At 36.4% G+C, this 27,434-nt stretch overlaps 2 protein-coding genes across 2 annotated transcripts; one reads left to right on the top strand and one right to left on the bottom strand.

Moving 5' to 3' along the window:
• Window positions 1–1,190: 1,190 nt before the first annotated feature.
• foxe1 (forkhead box E1) lies at window positions 1,191–2,249 on the top strand (the record flags this gene model as incomplete). The annotated part of the gene is made up of 1 exon (XM_081360686.1): window positions 1,191–2,249. The coding sequence occupies one exon, from the start codon at window positions 1,191–1,193 to the stop codon at window positions 2,247–2,249; it is 1,059 nt and encodes a 352-aa protein (XP_081216812.1).
• Window positions 2,250–4,037: 1,788 nt separating this feature from the next.
• On the bottom strand, window positions 4,038–26,919 carry spag5 (sperm associated antigen 5). The gene is made up of 26 exons (XM_081361340.1): window positions 26,705–26,919; window positions 25,640–25,682; window positions 25,412–25,528; window positions 23,229–25,285; window positions 22,952–23,141; window positions 20,926–21,042; window positions 20,755–20,847; window positions 20,568–20,681; window positions 20,329–20,448; window positions 19,466–19,558; window positions 19,236–19,370; window positions 17,862–17,955; window positions 17,628–17,775; window positions 15,072–15,122; window positions 14,802–14,976; window positions 14,559–14,692; window positions 14,304–14,472; window positions 13,746–13,866; window positions 13,438–13,524; window positions 10,463–10,589; window positions 9,764–9,896; window positions 9,522–9,602; window positions 9,259–9,408; window positions 8,859–8,933; window positions 5,768–5,848; window positions 4,038–5,654 (listed from the first exon to the last, which is right to left on the bottom strand). The coding sequence occupies exons 2-26, from the start codon at window positions 25,664–25,666 to the stop codon at window positions 5,583–5,585; spliced, it is 4,761 nt and encodes a 1,586-aa protein (XP_081217466.1). The 5' UTR covers window positions 25,667–25,682; window positions 26,705–26,919; the 3' UTR covers window positions 4,038–5,582.
• Between the last annotated feature and the right edge of the window lie 515 nt (window positions 26,920–27,434).

Below are 27,434 nucleotides of genomic sequence, written 5' to 3'. Positions count from 1 at the left end.
TATTAAACATCTACCCAACATGGAAACAGGATACCAGGCCTAGGTATCAGCCTGTCTATACCCACACACCAAAATGTGACCCAGATTTGCATGCTGTTAAAACAGAGGAGGCACACACTGTGGCTTACAATAACATATTTACATCTTCTCACACAGATGAAACCGCCTGACACGGCACTGAAGAAAATATATATATTCTGCGGAGGCCATGGAGTTTTTGTTACCACTAAACAGGGCTATTAGAGCTCAATAAGGCCCCACTTTAGCCTAAATGAATCCCAAGCTGGTTTGCTTGCTACAAAAATAAACTGACTTGTTTTCCATTAGTTGTCGGGAGAGCTAGAAAATTAGGACCTGCACGAAAGAGAATTTTGCAGCTCGCATGTAGGGAAAAAGTAAGATGATAGGAGCCACTAATCTACAGCATAAACAAAAACAGAATGAGTAATCAAATAGTTGATACCTTTAAATCTTTCAGGTTTTTTTTATTTCATTTTTTTTTTTTTTTTTTTTGTCTGGGGAAAAAGTGCTTTGGTGGATTTCCTGAGATTGAATAATTTTTTAATTAAAATACACTTATTCAATAGATTTCTATTTTTTTATTTGTCGGCTACAGTGTACAATGTACTTGTTTCCACAAAAGTTGAAGTAAATAAATGTTACCGATTTGGACAGCACTTAAAGACATACAAATCTGCAGAGGCATGTGCTTTTAGCCACGTGACAGATAACCTGCTTGAGGAGGTGTGGCTAATAACTCTTCAGGTTGTGTGTTCCTTCGGTAGCACAGCCAGTTATTGACTGCTCACTTCTCTCTTCAACATTATGAACACCACCATCAAATAAGGCTGTTTATGTGAGTGCTTCCATTTTTCTAAAACTTGGTCTTGCAAGAATTGCTCAGATTTAAGGGCATCTCTGCATAGGGACACACCTGTCGTTACAGATGAAGTGCAAAGGAACTGATATTTCTGGTTGGGGATTTTAAGGTCTGAATTATGACTGGTATTTTTTCACCAAAATATATCCAAACAAGCAAAAATCATTTGATACTCCTGACAAAGGAGTAACAAAATTTAACTACTAACAAAATTTATTGACTTGACAAAGAACCAAGCGATCCAAAACTGTGACAGACTGATCGTGATTTCTAAGCTGTGCTACCGTTGGGAGTCATTTTACCTAGAGTCATGCCTGTGGTTAAAGTGGAGAGTGACTCTCCCTCTGAAACCACTCTTCCAGTGAATGACAGTCAGAGAGAAGATCCACAAAGAGGGCGTCGGAGGAAGAGGCCCCTTCAGCGAGGCAAACCACCATACAGCTACATCGCCCTGATCTCCATGGCTATTGCCAACTCGCCCGACCGCAAACTCACTCTGGGAGGGATCTACAAGTTCATCACAGAGAGGTTTCCTTTCTACCGAGACAACTCCAAGAAATGGCAGAATTCCATCCGCCATAACTTAACACTCAATGACTGTTTTATCAAGATCCCTCGAGAGCCTGGTAGACCCGGAAAAGGCAACTATTGGGCGCTGGACCCCAATGCTGAAGACATGTTTGAGAGTGGAAGCTTTCTAAGACGCCGAAAGCGCTTTAAACGAAGCGACTTCACTACGTATTCATCGTACGTGCACGAGTCTCCCGTCTTCTCGCCAGTCCAAATCGCACGCTCAGCCTACGCCAACTCGGTCTACTCTAACATGAGCCCGCCATACGCACAACAGATGCCTTCCGCCTACTACCAGGCCTCCACTCCGAGCTTTGGCGGAAGTCAGTCGAGGGTCTTCAGAATCAACTCTCTCATTGGGTCGCCAAGCAGGATGGGCCAAAGCGCAGAAATGATTCCTCAGCAGTCTTGCCGCAGTTTCAGTCCTGAGAGTGGCTCCTGCAGTTTGGGTGGACCAGGTTTCCAACATCAGTCCTGCAGCGGGGAGACGGTGCTTTCCTTCTGTTCTAGCTCCTCAAACAACATGGCATTTGCCTACTCCAGCCCGGGACATGGACAAACTCAGGTATCATATACACAAGGCAGCACCCAGGCATACGGGCCAACAGGGAGGGTGGCCATCTCCAGTTTGTCTCCCATTGCTGGTGATGCTGTCGGGGACCTGTATGATAGAACCTCCCCTGCACAGCTAGGCTCTTTTGTTCAATACAATAACTCTGGTCCAGTAGGAAACTCGGGAGCCTACATCAGGCATCCAGCTTACTCAGGTAATATGGACAGATTTGTGTCTGCCAACTAACAAAGATCAAGGATCTTTTCCCATAGCGAGAACAGCTGGCACAAAGGAACATTTGGAAAGACGATTTTAGTGACTATGAAAAACATTGTGAAAAACAGCTGTGATATTTAAAATGTTGTTGTTGTTTTATTGTGATTCCCTCAATATAGTAAATTGAAATGTTAAATGATCTCAATTTACACATGTACAGAGCTTTCCTATTTCAACAAGTTGAAAAAATGTTTACAAATTACATTTTTTTTTAAACGTGGTCTTCTAAGCAAGGTGTTTTTTAATTTTTTGAGTGAAATGTGTTCATATGCTTTGTACATGCTTGTCTTATAATTTCCATCTGTGGTAAAAGTATAAAATGCTTCCATTTACTTTTCATTGAATTAAGTTACTACATTTACTTAAGTCAGTGATATAAACATTTTCTAAAAGAGTCTTGTGTTGCTGGATCTTTCAGAGAATGAGGAAATCATATTTATTTATTTTTCATTTAACATTGAATATATATACACTAGGCTCTAAATAAAGAAAATCTTAAAATATACATGTCCTAAAATACATCCTTCAGCAAAGCTCTAAATCTACATACATTTTTATTTATTTCTAAAAGCGATCATGCCAAATTATATTTTTCTCCTGGTTTTATATTACTGAAAAATATTACAGCATATTATTATATCATTTGAAAGAATAAACAATCAGCTCATTCATATAGCATTAAAATAATTTAAAAAATGTATATATTACTTAAGGAATTTATGTGTGTATTCTTTTGTGACAAGCTTTCAGTCAAATATGTATATATAATTACCTTCATTTATATAGCGCTTTTTACAATTCAGATTGTTTCAAAGCAGCTTTACAGTGCTTTATAGCATGCAGATGGACGCAAATTAGCAACTGTGGTTTTTAATGTTGGTTACACTGCACATATTTAATTGATGACAAAATGGTCAGAATAATAAAAAAAAAAAAGTTCTTAAAAGATATATATATATTTTTTCTTATAGTGTTAAAGGAGAACTCCGGTCAATTTTAACATTGAGCTCATTTTTTTGTACATTTGGAGTGCTGTCAATACAGAGAACAACGACAAAAATCGGTGTTGCCTACACCGAGTTATTCTATTTTTAAAATTTGCACCCTGTTGACTTCAATGGGGCAAGTACTAAACCTGCTTTTAGCCTCTTAACAGCGCAAATACCTGTGTTTACATCCTGTTTTCGGTTGAAGTCCAAAGTAATCGATTGCCGAGTTCACGCGCGTGATCATAGGTAACTAAACCTATGCGCGTGAACTCGGCAATCGACTACTTTGGACTTCAACCGAAAACAGGATGTAAACACAGGTATTTGCGCTGGCTTAAATAACATCATTTTTATACATATCTTTCACATCTACTGCAGTCAGATTCACTCGTGTTCACTCAGAAGGAATCACTCACATTTTCTGTGCACTTGTAATGACACATCAAGGATGTTAAGAGGCTAAAAGCAGGTTTAGTACTTGCCCCATTGAAGTCAACAGGGTGCAAATTTTAAAAATAGAATAACTCGGTGTAGGCAACACCGATTTTTGTCGTTGTTCTGTATTGACAGCACTCCAAATGTACAAAAAAATGAGCTCAATGTTAAAATTGACCGGAGTTCTCCTTTAAGAACATCTAAAAAATAAAATTAAAAAATCATTTTAAAAACCCATTCTTTAGTGCAATGGAAAGGTCCATGGATGTTAAAAGGGTCTTCAATGATCCATCCCAATAAAGAACCTTTATTTTTAAGAGTGCAGGACTGTTTTGCCACTTATGTTTGTTAAGGTTTATTAGAATTAAAGTCTTCCAGTTCCACAAAATAGGTTGCAATCTGACAGCAGACTTGTATTTATCCTGTCAATTTTCATTTTTTAAACATGCATTCATTTTTTTAAAAGGAGAAATATTAAAAAGACATATGCTAGTAAAAGTATACCAGATGCATGCTTGCTGACAAAATTGAAAACACTAGTAAGGTCAATGCTGCAGAATAATTTAGTGTAATTAAAGATAACTAACTAAATCTATAACAATGAAAAGAAAAAACGGTAACACTTTACAATAAGGTTTTATTATTTAACTACTTCAGTTAACATTAATTAAGAATGAACAAGACTTCTACATGATTTATTAATCTAAATTAATGTTAATTTCAACATTTACTAATACATTATTAAAATCAAAAGTTTTATTTGTTAACATTAGTTAATGCACTGTGAAATAAATGAACAAACAATGAACAGCTGTATTTTTATTAACTAATATTAACAAAGATGAATAAATTGTGTAAACAAATGTTTTGTTCATTGTCAGTTCATGTTAGTGAATACATTAACTAATGTTAACAAATGAAACCTGTAAAGTGTTACCAAAAAACAGTCGCAAAACAAAAGCAATGCATAAAACATACAGCATTAAACAGTATACAAATAAGAGGGACTGATACTTAACAATTAAACTGAAAATATCCTGAGCTTTTTTCATTTTTTTTTTAAACCTACATCAACTCCACAATGTAGCATGTCTTAACTCAAAGATCAGGGTAGAGTGTAATGCTGGCATTTTTGACAAGCTTGTGAAGTCTTCAGTGTTTGTGCTAGGATTAACATGACATTTTTCAACATATTATACATGTCCTGCTGTATTAGTCACAAATTCAACAACTCTGTACTTATCCAACAAAAGGTATAGAAAAAAACTAAAATCTTAATATGGTGAGAAGGGAAAGTTTAGCAGTCAACTGCGTAGGTTTTAAATGACAGGCCAAAGTAGAGACCAAGGTATTGGGTTTCATTGAAGCAGAGTAACACATTGTGCTTGAATGGGTGGATTAAAACATCACAGCGTTCACAAGGTTTTCACAAGCACTGGCATGATTAGAATAACTATGATTAATTACTGGACTATCTGCTCATCAATCAGCCTTTATGTATGATTCAGACTATGAGTAAACACCTACAAAAAGCATTCAATCATAAATTTGTTTAAACCCAATCTGTAATACAAGAATTTAAAATGCAAAAAAAAAAGCACAAATGTTACTGACGTCCTGATAACAACTATAATAGTTTAATACACATGTACAGACCTTTAATATAATACAATAATTTTTTTTTTTTAACAAAATGTGTCCGTACACTAATTTAACTTATTAATCTTACACAGTGAGCAGATTGACCTACACTTCCCCAGGCGTAATGTCTGAAGATTTTTCTTTACTTAAAATAAAAACATAAGAAAACATGAAGCCTGTTTATTCAACAATTATGCATTTAAAAATTAAACTGACACATTTAAGAATTTTCAAAAACTCATCCAAGAAATTCTACAAGCTTTTGTAGTTCAGGACAGCTCTTGACAAGATCCGGTACAGAGGACAATGTCTGTAAATAAAAAAAAAAAAAATATGAAAAAAAAAAAAGTGCATGTATTAAATTTTTTTTTACAATTAATTACAGTATTTTGGATAGATGTAAATGTAGTAAGTCTCCATTACCTTCCTGACGGTTTCAATCATATCATCAAGCATATGTAGTTCTCTCTCCAGTTTACTCTGGTTCATGGCATGAACCCTTTGCTACAAAACCACAGTTCATTTATTACAGAATTAAAATGACATCAAAAGTGAATACACACTGACATTGAAGTATATTTAAAAAAAAAATTCTGATCAATTCTTAAATGTGTGTGTGTGTGTGTGTGTGTTTTAAATGAGTACTATCATGCTTTTCCACTTTTTCAACTTTAGTGTGTAATGTTGCTGAGCATAAAAAAGATCTGCAAGGTTACAAGATTATTTAACAGAATCCACTTTCCAAGAACTGCAACGAACGGCTCGTTCGGACTACAACCAATGTTCCCTCTAATTTTTTTTCTTGCTGAGCAAAACTTCTCTCTATTGGACGGACATTTTTCACCACCTGAGCAAAAACATTCTTGATAGCAGACATGTACAGCGTACTTAAACACACACTAAAAAGGTTTCATCATGCAGTTGTAACTTAACTTTAATGTGCCATTTCTTTTTTATTTTACCCTTGGTGTAACTTAGTGATATTTATATTTTTGAAAACAAGCAAAAATTAAGAAGTCACTAAATGAAGCACATTTTAGGTTACCTGAGGAGAACTTTTTTTTTTTTTTACAGTGCTGTTAATTGTACCAGTCTTTACCAATAAATTCTATTTAAAAAAATCATATAAAAAAAATAAAAAAAAAAAATCTCCTGCAGGACAGTTCAATTCTTTACAATAATATAATATAGTATGAAAAAAATTAAGCAGTTAGACTGACATGGTTTGGGACAACAATTAAGTGCTTTTGGATAGTCAATTATTGGCTACAGGCAGCATTAAACCATGATTTTTTTTTTTTATTGCTTATGAATTCCAATATTTTCTTTATCAGGAGTTTTCAAACTTTTAATGACAAGGAGCTCTAAATTATAATTGTAATTGTAAATGTCTCAGAGGTTTGATTTGCTTTGACGTTTTATTTCACGTCTTCGCGTTTCGAGTTTTGCTGTATTGAGCTACTTGGTCTGCAAACATTACAGTATTTTTTTACCGCGACTGATTTGGCTCACTGCCACTCAATCATTCTCTTTCTATGAAACCTGTAAACTGAAATTACCGGTTGTTACTCTATAGCGACACTAACTCTATATCAGTTGTCCAGAGAATATCTAATTTAAACTACAATCCAAATAATAATCCACGCCCACAGAATACGCAAGAAAAGGGATAAGGCCTGGTTGAGCTGCATTAGAGAAGACAGTGTTGTCGCTGTCAAAGATACACGGTTTTGTCCACCCCGTTTCCAAAATGTATTTGTTTGATCTTCCAAAGGCTGACGAACTTAAGAGTGTGGTTAAAAATTCTATTAAAACACTGTTCCTGAACATTAAAACCCAAAAGTTTATCTGTGCGCTGCACATTTTATGGAGAAAAGCTTATTTTCTGTAGCTTTTGTAAGCTCTCGCTTTTGCAAGGCTGTTCACTACTCCTTAGGAAAATTAACCATGGTTTAGTGATCCATTACTGTTTGTGTTACATTAGTTTTCCGACAAATATCACAATAAATTGGTGGATAATCGTATCTATAATGTATAAGAAAATGACAAAAAACACCACTCTGAAACATCATGTGAATCTATGCTTGCAAAGTCTGTGCATGAAATCACGATCCTCTTGTTCGTTAACATTGTCAAGGTCTGAATCGGGCTCGAATTGGTTTGAAATTGACGCCATCATTAATATTTACACTAGAGAAGAACTCGCAGTTATGGAGGGGCGGGACATTTCCTAAACACGCACTAAGCGGTGCCAATCACCACACACTGGGCCAGCTGACCAATCCCAGCACATTTCGTATTTCGGAACGAGGGGCTTCGTCCAAATCAGCGTGTTCGTGCCAGAATGGGGAGAGGTGGTGTTGTAATCAGGGTTCCCACGCCTTGGTTAACTTCAAATTCAAGGACTTTCCAGGTCCAATACCCTCAAATTAAAGGACTTAATGTGGGGACACATTTCAAATGAGAGCAAGGTTACATCTTGTTACCTTGTAAGATACATTGTTACAGTTTTCATGTCAAACATTTTTTGCATTTATTTTTGCATTTATCTGATATTCTATTTGTCGTATTTCTGTTTTGCATAAAACTGAAGAATATTCGGTACATCCTATACTGTATTCTAAAATGATCTGATATTAACTGCATGGATTTTATTGAAAATAATTAGGCTCAGGTAACCAGAAGTTTTAAGATATATGTATGAATAGCCTATGCTTTTAAGTTTTTCTTGCCTTATGGGTTTACATTACCTTAACAAGCATTCTTTGTAATCTTCTTTGTTGAGCCAAATATCTTGAAACTTGTATTTTCCAGGCATCGCGTTTCAGCGGTTTCAGCCTATTTTTGCAATGTTTCACAGTGTGTCTGTGAAAAGTCGATGTAACGTCGTAGTAGTTTCGTGCGCGCGTGAACGTCATGGCCACGTACAACACAAAGTACCTCACGCGGGAAACACGTAACATAACGAATAAATGCACGTAACTAACGCAAATCAAGCAAGCTAATGTGCATAGATCACAAAGTGTTGGCAAAATAACACATTAGCGGACCAGAGGGAATAATATGGATTATTTTGTGCAAGAAGTTTTCTGGAAAAAAAAGTCAAGCACTTTCAAGGACCTGTATCTATACATGTTAATTTTCAAAAACTTTCCAGGGCCTTGAATTTTTTTTTTTTCAGATTCACAAACTTTCAAGGATTTCAAGGACCCGTGGGTTCACAGGGTTCCCTGTGTAATAATGTAAAATATGTGAAAAAGAATGCGTTTTTTGAACAATCAAGCATGAAAACATATTCTAGCACATCCCAAAAGCAAAATCAAGACTTTGTAAAAGTACATAATAGGACCCCTTTAAAAAAAAAGCATTTATTTGATCATCATTACAAAAAAAAGAAAAAAGAAAATGCATACTGTACATTTTCTGTTCTACACAGATAGCACTGTTTTCCATAGCTTCTATAGGAAAACTAATATAATGTAATAATAATAATAATAAAGCAGGTAAGACTTACATGTCGTTTTGCCCTCTCCAAGACCTTAGTACGATTTTCCTCAGTTTCCATTAAATTTGCCTTAAGCTTCTCAACCTAAGAACAGAATGTATATGTGCATGGGTGATGTAATGTGTATGGGTGTTGATTTTTTTTTTTTTTTTTTTTTTAATTTCCAAAATCCTGAGTCCATGACATGTCTAAATGAGAACTGCAAACTAAGAGAAATAGTGAATTTACTCATTTCTATTTATTATTATTTTTTTTCATAATGACATTAAATGAAAAATCTATTTTTACATGTGAGCCAGTCTAGGATTTGGACAGCTGGAGAGTTGGGGGGTATAAAGTGAAACTTACATTTAGTATTATTTAATGTTTCGTGCTAGTCACACAGGAAAAACTGGATAAACTACCATACCTCTCTGAGCAGTTTGATTCTTTCATCTAATGCATTGGTACTGGCTGATGATTGGACACCTGTTCGGTTGAGCTCCTCCCTCAAGACCTGAGCCTCCACCTGTGCCTGCTGTTCCAGTCGACGCAAATCAGCAACTTCTCGACGCAACTCCTGTTTCACACAACCAGAGCAAAGGCTAGTTACTATACAACAATCGAACAACAGCACTGATTTATTTTATTTTTTTTAAGTATGTAGTCAGCATTACGTCTGTGGGTACATACACTATTCTCTGCTCGGTATTTGTGTGCCGCTTCCAGATTTTCCTCCATCTCACTGCAAAGTTTCCTCAGGTTTCTTTCATCCTTAAAGAGCACAGACAGATATATGACTTATGTAATCACGTATTCAATCCTCTTATGCTCCATATTCTTGAGCGCTGAATAAAAAAAAAAAATTGCTCCTGGAAAACCAACTTTGAAACTTTGATGAAATGCCGCTTGTAATCAGCAAGATAAACGTTTACCTGAGCTTTTTGCTGCAGGACCACAGCATCCTTCTCTACCTGAGCCTGCAAACGGTCCACATTCTGCCTCAGCTCTGAGACCTCCAGTGTGCGTCCCTGAGACTCTTCCTGCAGCGCCTCCTGCAGGTCACATCTGAAACAGCAGGCTGGGGTGAGGCAATACCTCACAGAAGATGACTTTGTAAACACTGACTTTTCAGTAATCCTGTACTGCCATACATATAAAAACAGTTGCGTGACAATTGACTTGTCAATTAATAACGATTCATTTAAAACCTCAATTTGGTGTCCAACAATGAATATGAGAAAGGGATTGCACTCCTTTTCTCTGTTGCACTCCAACTGATTTATGTTAACACTCTATAGAGCATTTAAAAATTTCAATCGCAAGAGCAACATTTAATTACTCAGTTGCTGTTATTTTATGCAAAATGGAAATGTATGACTTTCTTCTGCGCAACACAAATTATATTTTGAAGAACATTGGAAATTTCCAATGGAATAATTGGAATAATACATGGAAAAAGTGGTTACCAATGTTCTTCAAAATATCATCTATGTTGTGCAGAAGAAATGTCAGATTTGGAATGACATGAGGGTGAGTAAGTAATGACAATTAAAAAAATGTGTGATTTATCCCAGGCACAAAAAAAAGGCAAAACTGTAAATTTTCTGAGTAAATCTGAGTGAGTAACTCACATGGTCTGCTTCAGAGTCTGCTGCTCTGTGTCTTTATGGATTCTCAGTTGGTCTATGGTTAACTGAAGATCTGAGACGGCCTCACCAAAATCAGACAACAGCTCCAACACATGGCTCCGTCTCTCCTCTGAGAACACATGACAATAGACATCATTAAATGTAGATATGCTATTTTCTTTGAACTTTGCTTATGTTTATGTTTGACAGGGAACGAGGAAAAACACAAACTCAGTTGTTTATTTGTTTTCTATTTTGTTATCTTTGAGCTGTTTTCAATCAAATTAAAGTGCCCGGGCCTATTATGCTTTTTCGAATATTACCTTTCATGCAATTCGTAATGTAGCTGTCTGTGAATCTAAACAATCTGCAAGGTTGTAAAGCTGAAAGTGCACGATAAAAAAGTTATTGTCTCTCAAAATAATGAATCGACTCTGAATCTCCTAAACGAGTCGTCAGTAATTAGAATCCCACTTTGTTACGGCTACACGAAACTGGGTAATACATTTGCACAATGCCCGCAAACTATCAACTTTACAATCTACTTTTACCTGCCCTCAAACGCTGTAGTGTTTGTGTAAATTGTGTTGTGTGCATGTCGAGAAGACACTGTTTTCTGCTCTGCAAAAGCAAATTCCCTTTGTAAACACTTCAAAAGGATGAGGATGTGAAGGGTCAGTGTTTAAAATGTCCACAGCGATACAACAGCAGTATAACCTTTTGATGATTGCTTCTCAAATCTCTGAGGTTTAAATGGAATTTACAAAATGCTTATTCCTTAAGGATGGGACAGTGCCCCCTTTATTTGGACCAACTTGTTCCTCTGAATCACAACCTGTAAGTATGCTAATCAGCTGTGGGCCACTATTACCTGAAACTGTGTCCATTAATGCAGATTGTCTGTTGTACCTACTACTTTGAGTACTACAAGTAATGTTTGTTAATTTTGTTAATACAAGTAATGATAAAGGATGGACCATAACAAACCTTTTTATTGACAAAGGTTTGTAAACTTTGTTAATACAAGTAATGATAAAGGATGGAGCGAGATTTGTTTTACAAACTTTAGTGTTACATCAGTCATTCACATTAGTGAATCTAATCTTAATAATATAGTTCCCGCATGTCCACTACAATAAATCTTTTTTGTCTTTACTGTCTTTACAGTGTGTACAATCGCTGAGGACTGAGGACGCCCCCGGAGCGGCATTTTATTTCTGACGACAGGCGCTGTAAGCAGTAGACCAGTCACAAAAGACTGGGCTGTCTGGCCAATCAGAGCAGAGAAAGCTCTCGGAAAGGAGGGATTTAGAGAGACTGAGTCATCGGACAAGTCTTTTGAGAATCATTGAAAAAATGATGTAGTTCCGCCATCTTAAAAAACTATAATAGCAGAGAGGGACAAAAAGTACTAGGCCAACGCGTTTTCGTTCAGAACCAGCGTCACCTGACTGAACCCAGCAGAAGCGGAGGAGCAGAGCAGTGAGAGGCGTCACTGCCCCGGCAAGTTTAAAAGGCTGCACTGCACGGTTATTTATACACCGTTCATTCATACATATGTTGAGTCACAGGATGAGTCCTCGTCGTCGAAAAAGTCCAAAATAGACCGTAAAAGGAAACGTGACCGGAGATTACAAAAACAAGGGTTAATGTCGGGATAGCTAATGCAGGAGAAAGCTTTCAAAAGAGACCCTGAAGTTGCCTGCTTTCTTCTCGACAGGTAAGTCAATGTTACGGTCTTAATTACAAGCTTTTTTTTCATTGCTTGGTTGTGTACTTTATTATATAGACAGTAGAACATTTATAGTTAAAAGTTAAACAGGCTCTTTGATGAATAGCAGCTATTGAGTAAAGTAACGTTAGAGAAGGCTCTGATGATGATGATATCTAACAATGCATGTACTTCAAAAAATATAACGAGTAAAGAAGGCATTACTACTAATTACCATAGTTAATGTTTTTCACAGTCAGTAATTCATACTGTAACATTCTTTTTTTCGTTGTTTCAAGTTTCAGTTTGTTTTAAATAACAAACCTGTTCACCCGAAGAAAAACTCGAAGTGCTATTATAAGACATCCTGTCATAGCTTTTTGGTACATAACGGCTACCGTAGATGCAACGCGCATTTGAAAAAGTGAGGCGCTGGAGAGCATTATTCGTTTGAATGCAAAATACAATTTCACCACTAGATGGGAGAAATTCCTACTTAATGTCCCTTTAAGTTAAAGGGGAAAAAAAGCTTTTGGCTTGTCTCCTGAGGCCACAAGAGGGCACAGTGAGCAAAATTAATGCACCACATTAAATTGTTTATTCAAAGCAATGAAATAACATGACTGTCTGTAAAAAAAAAAGTGCTTAAAGTTTAAATTAACTTTTAAAATAAAATATAATTTTGTAAATTGCATAAATAATTATGACCATAACAGAATCATGTATTAATGCAAAAATGAATACAAAGAGCACTTTTTTTGCGTTTAAAAACATGAAATGCAGTGAAATAAAATAAAAAAAAAGTCTCGAGACGTTTTTTTTTTAAGTTGAACTTCTTTTAACTCTACATGGCTTTTAATGCGGCTCTCTTGTGAGACGCGAGTGCAACTGTCAAAGATGTCCGTCTAGCACCTGTTTACATAGAACACATTTTCCACGCTGCTTTTCCATCATTTTCTATGTGAACGGTTTTGACGTAACCAAGATGTTTTCCGCATTGAGCTTCTCTGTTTCTGCTATGTTTTGTATCTAGCGGGTTCAACTGGATAGGCTAACGAAAACAAAAACCGCAACAATGACATCATTGCATCTTGTGCACCACTGCCTGATGCACACCTACAATTCGATTACAACGTTTTTGCATTCAAATGTGGATTTTTATTTTCAGTTTGACGAATACTCAAAATTCTAATTTAACTTGACAGCACTAGTTTAGATCTAACCTGAGTTCTGATATATGACTGTTATTATCCGGTAATGAATATACCTTTCACTTCAGTGTGAGTAGTTGGGGGTATTCGGGTAAAAGCACTGGTTTCACTGCCAATGCCGTCTTGTTGCACCTCCCTCTCCTCTGCAAAACATTAGATAGAAACAATCCATAGGCCTATAGATTAGTTATAAGGCCTTTTGATTCACCACAACATCCACACACAAACACTGTTTGTGATTAGGTTTTAGTTTTGTATCCAGAAACCTTCCACACAAAATAGAAAGTTGTCCTCAATAAATTATGCATCATTATAATAATGCAAATAACTAATAAGGCAAAACAAGCACCAAACACTAACACACCTGAATCCTCAGGAGACTCTGCCTCAGGTTCCCATGTCTTCATCATGGCCACCATAACAGAATCCACAAAAGAGCTGGAGGGATGTCGAGATTGCAGTGCCTTATCGGAGCACTCTGACTCCTGAGCAATGCAAGACAGCAAAACAATGTTATTTATTTCAACAAAAAAAAAAAGTTGTGTAAGCAAGTTAAGTAATTGTTTTACTTTACAGTACACTGAGAGCCAACCAGAGCAGAAGGGAGGAGAGCACTAAAAACCCAGTTAATAGACTAATATTCTGAAATATGACAATAATATTCATGGAATATATTATGGATTTGTAATAAAGAATACTTATTAGGTCATTTCTGATTTTAAACTTTTCTGTGTAACTGAAATATACTTCCATAGTAAGTGCAAACTTACAAACCAGCGTTGTTATTGTATGTTAACTAAAACTATAAAAAAAAACACTTCTTTGCTTGAAAATGAAATAAAATGAAAACTAAAACTTAAAAAAAAAAAAAAACATTCGAAATGATACAAAGAAAATTATGATGAGTTTAAAGCATAAGGACCTTGGAGGTTAGGGATTCCTTTAAGATACTAGTGAGACAGCAAACTCTGTGGTTAAGGAGCATGACATCATTAGAGGCCTGAGCCATCTGCTCTCCTTGTTCCAGCAACATACTGCGAGCTTTGTCTCGTGTGCTGTCCAGCTCTTCTTGAAGGGACTCTTTCTCAAGCCTTAGAGGAGGATGCACAGCATCAGAAAAAAAGCCATTTATTCTGACATATTTGTTCTGAAATGGGTAGAAAAGAATATGCTGTACCGCAGTTGTTCCAGTGCTAGTTTGAGGTCTTCGCACTCCAGGTTTCTCTCCCTGAGGCCTTGTAAGTGGCACCGCAGATATCTCTCACTTTCCTCCATCTGTTCCCGTGCCAGTACATGTTCTGCCTGCAGGAACTGATAGAACAAAACAAATATCTGATATTGTGAGATGACCTGGCATGGCAAAGGTATTATGAACATGTACTAACAATATTTTATGGTGAAAGGTGTAATATCTCCTCACTTCACTCATTTCTTTTGCACTGGAGAGTTCAGTCTGCAGCTGAGCCATTTGACCGAGCTGACGGCGATGAACCTCAGCTTCAGTATGGAGTTCTTTAATCAGGGTTTCTCTCTGTGACAGAGCATCCTCATATTCCTCTAGCTGTTTCCTGGATGTTTCTAGAGCTTCTTCAAGACTGCCAAAAGCATTTTTATATTTAAAAAGTACATTTTTGTACGTTATTTATACAACAAGAAACAAAAGAAGAGGAATTAAATTGTGAAGTTATACCAGTTTGCTCTCTCAGTAGCTTGCTGTGCATCATACATTGACTGCTGCAACCTAAAGTAGAAAAAATAAAATGATAGAAAATAATAACTCAACTGCCATTTCCAAGGAATGGCTGAAGAAGCATCTTTTTTTATCAACACTTGACACATTAATACGGTACGAACACTTACTGTTCTATATATCTATTTAATAAAAAAAAAACCTTGCTGCATGTACTGTGCTAGACTAAAGGTCCTTGCACATTGAGTCCGAAATTTTCGTATGCATTTTTTCGTATTCGTGATTCGGTGGCTCTGAATTGTCAAAACACCATTCAAAATGCTTACAGCGAAAAACGCAGAAAATAGAACCCGATCCGACTGTTTTTTTTTGACAGACGAAAGTTTCGGAGGCAGTGTGTAAGCGTGATTAACAAAACATTAGGTTGTATTTCTTTTTTTCGCATCCGTAGCAAGCATTTTCAGAGGTGTTTTGACAATTCAGAGCCACCAAATCACAAATACGAATCACAAATTTCAGACTCAGTGCAATGACCTTAACTGGGACTAGTCACAGCACTTGCATATTGTTGGTTTGATTAGTTCTATTGATCTCCTAATCCTTAAGTCACTTTGGATAAAAGTGTCTGCTAAACTGCACCCATGATGAATACATCTATACATGTAAAATTAGATGTTAGATTTACCCTTAAATGTATGAATGTTTCAGCAATCATTATTACATATTCAGGTCTTTAGCGACCCACATCTATATCTAACACGGATGGATCTCTACCTGTCGCGATAATCTAAAACTCTCCTGATATTAGAGTAAAAATTACAGAAGAATAAAATAAAGCATATTTTGTTTCCTTTTGGAGCTTTGAAGGGTTCAGTTTGAGTAGATGTTTTATACCATCATCATTGTCCTCGTCAGAGGCCATTTCCCAATACATTCAGCATCTGGCTCATATTCGCGATCTCAAACATATTCTCAAAACTATAATTTTCAACATCTTTAAAATCAATATTTTGATAGCTGACAGCTTTTTCACCAGATCCACCATCAAGTGACAGTGACACTAATATTTGATTGCATTCAGTACTTGCTCTGCAGTAAATCACTGCGCCATTTCAAGTGTTGCTGATGATACTTCCAATTCTTTTGTTTTCTGCCTGCGGCAAATATGAGTGAAACGTCACTTCATCATTGTGTATCAGACAGCGGACATTTTTTTCTTGTTATATTGTTTATAATGAATTGATTGAGGAATACTAAGAAGGTTGATGTCTAAATAAATAAAGAGGATGGCATTGAATGACGGCCCGGATCACTAAAGATCCAAGGTATACATTTTGTAGCCTGTTTTGTGCAGGCATTCTCAAGAATATGTGAATAAGTGATTTTAACAGAACTCCATTTCTGTGCCTAATTTGAAACGTACTAAACAATTATCCATCTTGTATAATGTACACTACAATATTTGATGTTTGATGATAACACTTAAAGCAAAGATTCCTTACTCTAGATAAGTTGTTCTTCTCACCAATTTTGACTTCGGGGCCCCCATTGTCCACAACGATTTTCAAAGACAGCATGAGTTTTACAGTTTTTTCAAGATTTACTGGATAAGGATTTAAAAAAATATATGCTTACATTTATACACAGTAGTGTACAGTACACTGAAGTCAGAGTTGGCATAACTAGAAAAATGTGTATTCAGTACAAAAATGCATATGGTAGTTTATATGACTTGGATGATTCTAGAATCATGAATTAATCATGAATCAGGATGAATTGAGAAATATAATTTCTTTTTTTTTTAGTTCTTTTGGATTATTTTAATGCATGTTTTGGCTTATTTTACATAATTTTAAGTACGGCCCCCAATGCTCTTGATTCTAGTATAAACAAAATCAACATATAAACATATAATTGTTGTGTGTAAAACTTCAGGTAACACTTTTAGGGTCCAATTCTCACTATTACCTAGTTGCTAATTAGCACGCATATTACAAGAATATTGACTGTTTATTATACTTATAAAGCACATATTAATGGGATAGTTCACTTTAAAATGAAAATTCTGTCATCATATACTCACCCCCAAGTTGTTTCAAACCTGTATGAATTGCTTTCTTCTGCTGAACACAAAGGAAGATATTTTGAAGAATGTCACTGTTTGGTTACTGACATTCTTCAAAATATCTTCCTTTGTGTTCAGAAGAAGAAATAAATTCATACAGGTTTGAAACAACTTGAGGGTGAGTATATGATGACAGAATTTTCATTTTAAAGTGAACTATCCCTTTAATGCCTTATTCTGCATGACCATATTCTACATCCCTTAAATCCTACCCAATACCTAAACTTCACAACTAGGCTATCTTACTAACTATTATTAAGCAGTAATTAGGAGTTTATTGGGGCAAAGGTCGTAGTTAATAGTTAGTTAATAGTGAGAAATGTACCCTAATCTAAAGTGTGACCAAAATTCTGAATTGCATCCATTAATTTAGGTGAGTTTCAGCACCAATTTAGTCAACCAAAAGGCAAAAGGCATTTCTGCTAACATACTTGCTGGTCTCAGAGGTGAGGGTCTGTTCTAGGAAGGCGTAAGAGGCCAGCGTAGATGTTACAGTGGCTGAGAGCTCAGTGCTTCTCCTCTTCAGCTGAAAATGCTCCTTCTCTGCCTGATTCAGCTGCTCCCTCAGCACTGACATCTCTGAACAAACACACAGCAAAATCAAGCAAAAGCTCACCTTTGGCTACACAGGGAATAAGCCAATTCAAAGTAAATCACTATCACACCTGAAGTCATGATGGTCTGCTGCATCTTCAAGTCTGAAATCTGTTGACTGGCATCATGCAAGCTTGAACTCACGTGCTCTAGTTCATTTTCCATCTGGGGATTTACAAAAATGTAACCGTTTAAAGAAAGAGAAACTGCATTTAAAATAAATGCATAAAGTTCTTTGGATGGAGATTAAAAAGATTTTGTGTTCTCTTTTTTTCAAATATATTTTCAGAGATATACATACTATTAATGTTCACAACACAAAGCTTTCACCTGACCATTTAATGAAACTAATACTTTAGATAGGTAAACGATATATGCATATTCTATTTTAGTTAACATTTATTTTAACAAAAATGTTTTCTTTTATGGTTTTAGTTAACTATACTTACACAACGCTTCTGAGAGAGAATATCATTAGTTAAAGCGAGATGAAATTTAGAATCTTTCCACAATGACAGCTTTTTATTGTTTTTGTTTTTTATTATTGATCTTTACCACTGTGCTGAAGCTGAAGTTGTTACAATAACAAATGAACCAGATATTGACCTGACTGTCTGAACAAATGGATCCGATTTCATCATTTGAATGAGAGAAATGGCAGTGCAGACATTCAGTCCCAAAGAAAAGCAAATTGGATTGATCATGTGCTGCAGGGCTGAATGACATACATTTCATAATACATTGCAAATTAATACAAGCGTATTGTCAGAGTCATGACTTTAAAGAATTAATCTGTAAAGTCTATGGAGATGCAGAGAAAAGACTAGAAGCTCAATAGTCTTTTGGTATGTGTGAGAACCAATGACGTTATTTGAATTATGAGCGCCAAGCAGCAATGATGCCAGTGGAAAGCGAAAAATCTGCATCTAAAGATGCAGACAAATCAGCAAAATTTCTACAAATTTTTACATGCAAAAAGGCCCATTTTCTATTGTCAATAGTCTAGCAATTTATGAATCACAGCTCACAAATCAAGTCAGTCACTTTGAAACCAAGCAGCTTTCTCTTGGTCAATGTGGTGATTTTGCGTGACCACCTTAATCCAGTTGCGAAATCTGCATGGGGAGAACCTTTGCCCTCACACGAAATTCCAGATTGCATGGATTCCTAAATGACTGGATTTCACCTGCTTCGCAAACAATGGTAAATGTGACTTTATCTTAACATGCAGTAGCTGGTCAAAATGAAATGGTCTGATTTTACAATCAAATAAAACATCATTGGATCTGTTCCTCACAAATTTCGGTCTGCACAAAGCTATCATATAGCTTCAGACTATTTTCTTGGTGGTTTTGGGGTTCTATTTTAAGGTTTAACAGACATGGCACTGAGTATGAAAAAATACTGATAGAATTTTCATTTCATTTCAGTGGTAAATGCCTAACCAGGTTTCTCTCTTCCATGGCTCTGTCTCTCATTGCCAGATGCTGCTTGCTGTGCTCCACGGCGGTGGTAGTCCTCTGATGGAGCTGGTGAAGCACTGGGTTTATCCTCTGAACCAGCTCTTGAGCCTTTCTCAGCTTCCCATGAAGGAAAGGAGGCAAATGTGTTACTTTGCTATTTAAAGGTTGAGTTAGTCTTTGCATATCATTTTAATTTTAATGTAAAGTCTTACCTCCGCTAACAAGCTCATGTCATCTTCAAGCTTCCTTCTCAAATGGACATTCGCTGCACTGATGGATTCCATGTAGGACTTGCTCAAATCAACCTTGTTTTACAAAATTCAGATTCATAATACAAGGAAATGACACACAAATTCAAGCATGCATTATGCAAAACAATCATGCCAAGACTGTCTGTAGTCACTCTTTCCCCACCAGAATTTCCATCATTTATGACAATGCTTCCCCGCTTTCGCTGTTATATGTTAGGGGGCGCTATTACGCATTTTCTGAAATAGTACAGAATCTCCGGATCCAAAAACAAGACAAGACTTGTCAGAAACAAGTGACAGAAGATTGCTTACGCACATGTAAGCTAAAGTGATCAAACATCCAACAACATATAAATCAAAACTGCCCAACGTTACCGAATGAAATGTCAAACCCAAGAAGAGGTACACAACTGTGCAAGTTTTAGGGCTGTTGATGGACTCTATCTACTCCATCTATGTTTTGAATCCGATCCGGACTAAGTCTTTGAGAAAAACGCAATTTTCTCAGCTTTTTGTTCAAAATGTTTTATGAAACGTACCCACAAGTGTTGATAAAAAATAATGATTTTTTTTTAAGCAGAGGCTCTGTTCTTTCTTTTGTTATATTGTATGTTAAGACATTCATAAAACAAAATATTCTGGGGAGTGGGGACCATACAAATTTTGTGAAGTTGAAGAAAAATAATAATAAAAATGCTGGAGCAGGCTGGCAACAAAAAACAAAAAACAAAAAAAACAAAACGCTGGCGGGGAAAGAGTTAAGCTAATGGGAACATTATATTTTCATATAAATTGAGGCAGTGATGCAAGCAATATGAGCAGACCAGTGATGGGTAGGCCAGTTTGAGGCCTGACATCAGTTCCTGGTGAGACCCAATAGTGTGCTCTAGTTCGGCCACCTGAGCAGTATGGTAATTCCTCAGCTGCTGCGTTACACTAAAGGCCTGACAAACAAAAACAATTGAACAAGAGGATAAGAGGATAGGCTAAGATCAACAGCATATTCATCAAAAAAAATCTTGTGTTCTTAAGCTTCAGCAAAACCAATAAAATGTCATCTCACCGCTTCCTTCTCCATTAGAGAATCATCCATGCGATGTCTCATTTCTTTCATCTTCTGCTCCATCCTATGGAGCGTTTCCTTATACCTCCCATAAAGAGACTTCATCTGACTGGCCTACATAACACAGACTTATTATTATGAGCTGTGAGTCCTTGGCAAATATCTTCTATGAAGCTCTTTGACTTACCTGTCTAGATAAAGTTTCCTGATCAACATGAACAGTATTTCCAATCTGTTTCATTTTGAAGATGGCATCCTCTGTGCTTGACTTAAATGAATTCTGTAGAAGAATAACATTTTAAGCATTTTAATTTTTAGATGTAAGTATAGCTTTGAAAAATTAAGAGAAATGTCTCACCATCCCAACCCGCATTGATTGAATGCTGTTAAATAAACTTTGAAGAACCTCCTGATCATGCTCAAGACTCTGAATTCTCTCCAGTGCTGTCCCATACAAATCTCTGTATGTCCCATTCTGACAAGATAAAGAAAAATTTAAACAATACATATTCAGAGTTGTTGTTTTTTTGGTTTTTTTTTTCTCAGAAAGGTTTTTGTGGAGCTTTGATTGTTCCTCCGGCTGAGTAATCTCACTGGTCCAAAATCCTCCTCTGCATAGTCTATTTGATAACAAAATGTTTTAATAGGCAGCTTAGCACAGCATTGAACTTTCAGAGGTCAGAAAAATTACTTGAAATTAGGACTGGGAAATATGGCCAAAAGCAAAAATATTATAAAAATATATTTTTTCCATTTCATTCTATGTCGACATTTGTCACAATATTAATTCCATACAATTAATGGGGAAGGAAATTAATTCCACATGTTTGTTAAACCTTAAGAATAAGTGTAAACTTGATTGTCGTTTTATTTTATACAAATTTATAATAAAAAAAAAATCATGTCTAATGAAATAAATGCATAAAACATGATCAATTTAATGTTTTAAAATGTAATAGATCTGCACAATTACTTAATAAAAGATTGCGATCTTATTCCTAAATGACAACGATTCGGCTAGGTCTACTAACCCTTTGACAAATACGATCACAGCTGAACATTCAAATCTATGTTGACGCTGCCGCTGACCAAGAGAGAGCAGTTGTCATGTATAGGTATGAAACAGCTTCACAAACAATCTTTTTCAACCACACAGTCTCATTATTTCTGTAACAATAATTCAAATTATCACAGAAGTACTGGGACAAAAGTTTATAGCTTGGATATAAACACTGATATCTACTGTAGTGATCAAAACAGAATAAATCACCTTTTGAATTTAACAAAAATAATTCAAACTCATTAAATATTTTTAAATAGACAGCAGCAATTAACATTTTGTTAGAACGTCTAGTAAATTACAAGTTATTTTGTTTAGTTGTCTATTCAGAATCGAGCGAGAATCATGATCTGTTTTAAACAAAAAACAGTGGGTCTCATTCACTAATAATTGCATGGATTATTTCGTATTTGTACGCACAGGAGAACTTCTCATGAAAAATCGTTCTAATTCACAACACGCTCGTACGCAGACTACGCACATGAATTTATTCCTAACATTGTTCTGATGTTAGTGAATTTGTAGTATTCTAAATGAGCGGCAGCGTGCACAAGGTTAGTCATTTGCATAAACACACACAAACCATCTCCAAATAAGGGCGTTCCGCACACGCTTTCCTTACAGCCTTTTGTCGCTCTCGTCAAAATTGTCGCTGTTTGCAGACATGCTCTCGCCAGATCATCAAGCAATGCCAAGATACCAAAAGAAATGTTTGTTAAAAACCAAAAATATAAATGGATATTAAGATATCTTTAATAATTCTTGAGTTACAGGCATGCAAACTTGGGGCAAAAAACACAAGTAGTGCTTTTTTCCATTTTTGAACTGTCACTGGCATATAATGCAACAAAGATTGCTAAAGTCAACAGATTTAACTAATAGACCTACCAATCTCAGGGTAAAAATAAAAATAATGATGCTGCCATCTTTCTAAAATCATTTTTACCCCCCTGCAGTTTGTATCCATATCTCAGGTGAAAATTGTCATTTTGACCCAAATCCACAAAATAGTGGATTACTCAGTGAATACACATTCATGAAATTTAATATTTTGTCTTTCATCACTATATATCTTTATCTTTCTTCAGAAAAAAATATTAACAAAATCCTAAATTTTAACCAGGGAAGTTTCCGCAATTTGGTTGATTTGACATGGAATGACCTCAAAGATTTATTATCAAAAATTTGGATTTATTTTTTTCCATACATGTATGTATATGTATGTGTATATATATATATATATTAGTTTTATAGCCCAGCTGGAAATGCCGGAAACTTGCCATCATACCTGGATACAACGCATGTTAGCTGTGGGGGTTCTTACCTGTCTGAGCTCAGTGTGGTCCGTCTGGATGAGTTTATCTCTGAGATCAGATGGAGAAGTGTCTTTGCTTGGATTATGTGCCCGTGCAGAAGTGAGCTGCTGGGAAAGAACCTCCACCATGATGAGTGTTGAAGTCAGTCTCTGCTCCAGCTCTGATCTAGATAAATGCTCCAGATTTCCAGGAGTAAGGCTTCAAAGAAAAAGTCACACAGAGACAATATAGATCACATCAACAAATGAGTCAATGATTCATGCTTATCTGCTTATCTTAACTTACTTCCACAGCAGAGAGTCTGTTGACGTGCTGGCATCAGAAACATAAACTTCCTTTAAAATCTCCACAGCTCCTGAAGTATTAACGCTCCGCTCCATCAGTTGAACTGGGGTTCTCCACACACAAGCACTACGGGTCGCAATTGGAGAAGTGCCCACTAAGGCATTGTGGTGATTCACTGGTGCTGAAGCTGGAACAACCACCTTTCCTGACGCAGCCATTAACAGTTCAGCCATCTGTATGAGCTGTTCCTGTAGAGGCCCATTGCCCACAATAGGAGGGGCATTCAACAGCTTATGATGGTCTGCAGAAGCCCATTTAGGTTCCACACCCTTTTTCTTGGGTGGGTCTGGAGGAACAGGTGTATAGCTCAAAGCATTGGCCAGGGATGTGGAGTTCAAGAGTGGAGGCGGCATGGGACTCTCCGGGAGTTCAGGCCACAGATGGCTCAATTTGTTTTCGGCTGTGTGGTTATTCAAAACACTCCTGCTTAGGGTGGGCGTCTTTGGAGTGCAGGGACCTGTCAGAACAAGAGCACTAGGAAGATCCTGATGAACTGAGACAGCTTCACCAGATCTATTGCACAACCGCATAACTTCAATCTCTGGGTGGCTCTCCTCATCCTTTAAATCCAGTGTCTTATCTTTGAGAATGCTGGCTTTATGGGCAACATTTTCAAAAGAGGGACCTTGAGGACAAAGGATTTCCTCAGAAAGTGAAACTTCCATGGTCCTTTCTGGCAGAAACTGCTGATCAAGATGCTCCACATTTTTTTCAGTCATGACAGAAGAGTCATCTTTGGGCAATTTAAGTTTGTCATTATTATCACTTAACAGTACAGCATTTGTACTTTCCATTTTATATTCACTATTCAGTGCTGACAAGTGTTGGCTTGACTCCTTGCTAGCAACCATCTTTGATCCTTCCATTTCATGGCACGTGTCACATTCATATATTGTCTCTATGTTTCCAAAAGTTGATGTTGTATAACCAATTGTATTTCCGGATTTCTCCAAAATACTTGCTGAGGAAAGCCGTGACTTGGAACAGACCTCATTTTCAGTGCTTGATATATTTAGGATCTGTGACTTTTCTTTAGTATGGCAGTACATGTGGTCAACATGCTTGTTTGCAGGTGCCAAAGCAGCAAAGCTTTGACCATCATTTTCACTGATGTCATTTAAACAAAGCAGACTTTGTTCTTCAGCAAGATTCTCCATGAGCACAGACATTTCTAACACCTTGGATAAATCAGCAATTTCTATTTCAACCCCAGAACAACACAAGCTTTTAAATATGACCTCTCCTTCTCTGCTTAACATGCCATGACATCCTTCAGAGAGATCAGTGTTCTTGTGATTGTTAAGATTCACTGTACTTTTAGGCTTGCACGGAGTACCTCCAATGTCTTCGAGAGTTGACTGAGAAACGTCATCAGCATTGACTGTACTGATAGTTCTACTATCTTCACATAAAGACACATGGTTCTTCCAAGTACAGTAAGAATGGCCCAAAGGTTGAGGGTTTACTGATTCAGCCTTTGTGTCCACTTTAGAAACACGAGTATTTTTACATTGTGACTGATTTCCTGATGTTAGATCCTTTGTGAGAATCGATTCATTTGAGATGGCTGAGCAACCCGAAACCTGAATCTCTCCACCTAAGCACACGAGGGATTTGAATGTGACATTTCCCAGCTGACAGGCGGAAACCTCTTCCCCCTGATACAGTATGGATGAAGAATCTGAACCGGTCGACCTGCTCCTATAATAGTATGGATGATCAACATGCTCTAGACTGGTCTGATTATCCTCTACGCCCTCGGCTTCAGCGGTTTCATTTGGGTCAAGTGGGTCATTATCCTCCAGTGCCAGACGACTGATGAGAACAGACTCATCTGACTTTACAGGTTCATCCTCAACTACCACTTCTCCTTCAAGACACACAAAGGATTTTAACATGACATCTTGATGTTCATCAGTGGCACCAACAAATTGCCCATCATTTTGGACCACTGGTGTAATAATTAAGCTTGGATTTTCATCAGGGACAACTTCATGCTGTTGGAAATCAAAATATCACAATAATAGAAAAAAAATCTTATTTTTATTCCTATGAACTAGACATCACAGAAGGTTGAAAGATAAAGCAAGTGATCTGAAATCAGAGAACCAATGACTTCATACCTTCATTTTAGGGTCCCTCTCATGTATTGACACATGTTTAAGCATCAGAGCTGGAGTGTCCTGCAAATTAAGCAGTTCATTCTGTACATCTCTGAACGGGACTCTATCTGATCTGGGCTGAAATACAGAACAAAAACCTTTATTCCTAGAGCTCAAACTGTCATACTGATGGTGGGAACAATAGATTAATTTTTATAGTTAAAATATGCATGGGCATGAAGTACTCACATTTGACAAGCCACTGACATATGACATGTTTTAAGATTAATATCTGCAATCACAAAATAATTAAGCACAGGTCATGATACAAGATGAGTCAACTAGCAAACTTCTCAAAGAACATAAAAAAATAATTGACATTACGATTTTCCATTACCATCGTCAAGTAAACACAATAGCTAAATCAGCCATTTTTAAAAGTCGTTGATTTCATTTTGACAAGAGTTTGATGAATATGTAAATAGAGCCTATCATAAGCAAACAACAACAGTAATAAGCAAATCTTAAAGGAAGGTTAGATTTCTATAAACGTTTTATTTTATTTTTTTTATAAATCTTGCTTACTTTAACTACAAGCCGAGATAACTAGACTAAATTGCTTTGAAGTTAAATATACAATTATATGAAGACTTCAGATGCAAAAGCCTCTAAGTCCGTCGAACGTTTTTTCTTTAATATTAACATTTTATCAGGCTCCTATGTATAGGTTTCTAACGTTACCTAAGTACCGACATTTCTGAATGGCCTGAGGCTGGGATTTAAGTTAGTGAGTTTGAAATTAAAGCAACGTTATTTGATGAACGTAACTTATAGCTACTGTGCGGAGAGCATTAACTCAATATTATTATCTCGTTTTTGACATAGGTTGCTTTTAGAGGCTTTTGCATCGGATGTCTTCATTTATTGCACCCATTTCTCACATCTGCTTAAGAAATTGTTGAAATTAGGTTAACGTTTCTACAGAGAGTACATTTTAAAGTAGTTTTGCTGCTTGATTTCTTTATAGATATATATCAGCATTAAGACATAAATAACACTGATTGCATCCTCTCAAGAAAAGTCCACTTTGGCGGTGTCTCAACGCCTAGCCAGCCCAGCAGACTGTGTCAAACGCGCCTATCAAATGCTGCTTAAATACTCAGGTAACGTTAGGGCAAGTTAATTCGGTATGTTCTGAAACACAGTCTTTATTTTGCGGAATAATAAAGTAAATTGGACAAAGGACATCGACTAACACAAAATATTATTAATGATTACATTTATAATAAAGCATGTTCCTTCTTTAATTCTTACCTTTGCGTCTCATAAGCGCTTTATTAACGTTACTGCTACTGCTTATTTTGATTCTAACTTAAGTACTATAAAAACACAAGATTATCGACTTAACCGCCAATTCGACGTTCAAAATAAAACGCACAAACACCTCATTGGGTAAAAACACCACGTGACATACGGAAACGCATTTCTTCTTCTTCTTGGTTCATTGGAAATGCGCATGTCCTGTGCACAGTGCCAGCTACTGGACTGTTGTGAAATCATTATTTTATTTTATTTACTTACGGCATTCTTTCTTCTTGTTTTTGTTTTTTTACGAAACCCATTTAGATCATAGAACATTATTTGCACAACGTAGAATGAGTTATGTAGACTGCTATCACGTTTGCCATTATTGAGGATAGGACGTTTTATTTCCCTGTTTTACAGTTCTCCAACCGCCCCCTGGAGGTTAACGTCCGTGTGTCGTTGTTGTACAACAGTCAGTTAGACAGAAATATCACATTCATAAATGTCGATGGTCAAAAATTGCACCTAGTTTTGTCAAATTTAAGTTTGAGCTTTGTCAGTATATTGAAGCATTGGAAGGTGTAAGGAACACCAAGGCAAAAATGACTATAGTTCTAGTCACTACAAAGCATTAAACAGCAAAAAAAAAAAAAAAAAAAAAAACTGTTTCTTGAAACCCAAATCAGGACTAGAATGATTTTTGAAGGATCATGTGATGTGACACTGAAGACTGCGTAAT

Source organism: Scardinius erythrophthalmus, assembly GCF_964197995.2.
Source record: "Scardinius erythrophthalmus genome assembly, chromosome: 3".
NCBI lineage: Eukaryota > Metazoa > Chordata > Actinopteri > Cypriniformes > Leuciscidae > Scardinius > Scardinius erythrophthalmus.
Note: the sequence above shows the minus strand (reverse complement) of the source record. Positions and strands in the feature narration are given on the sequence as shown.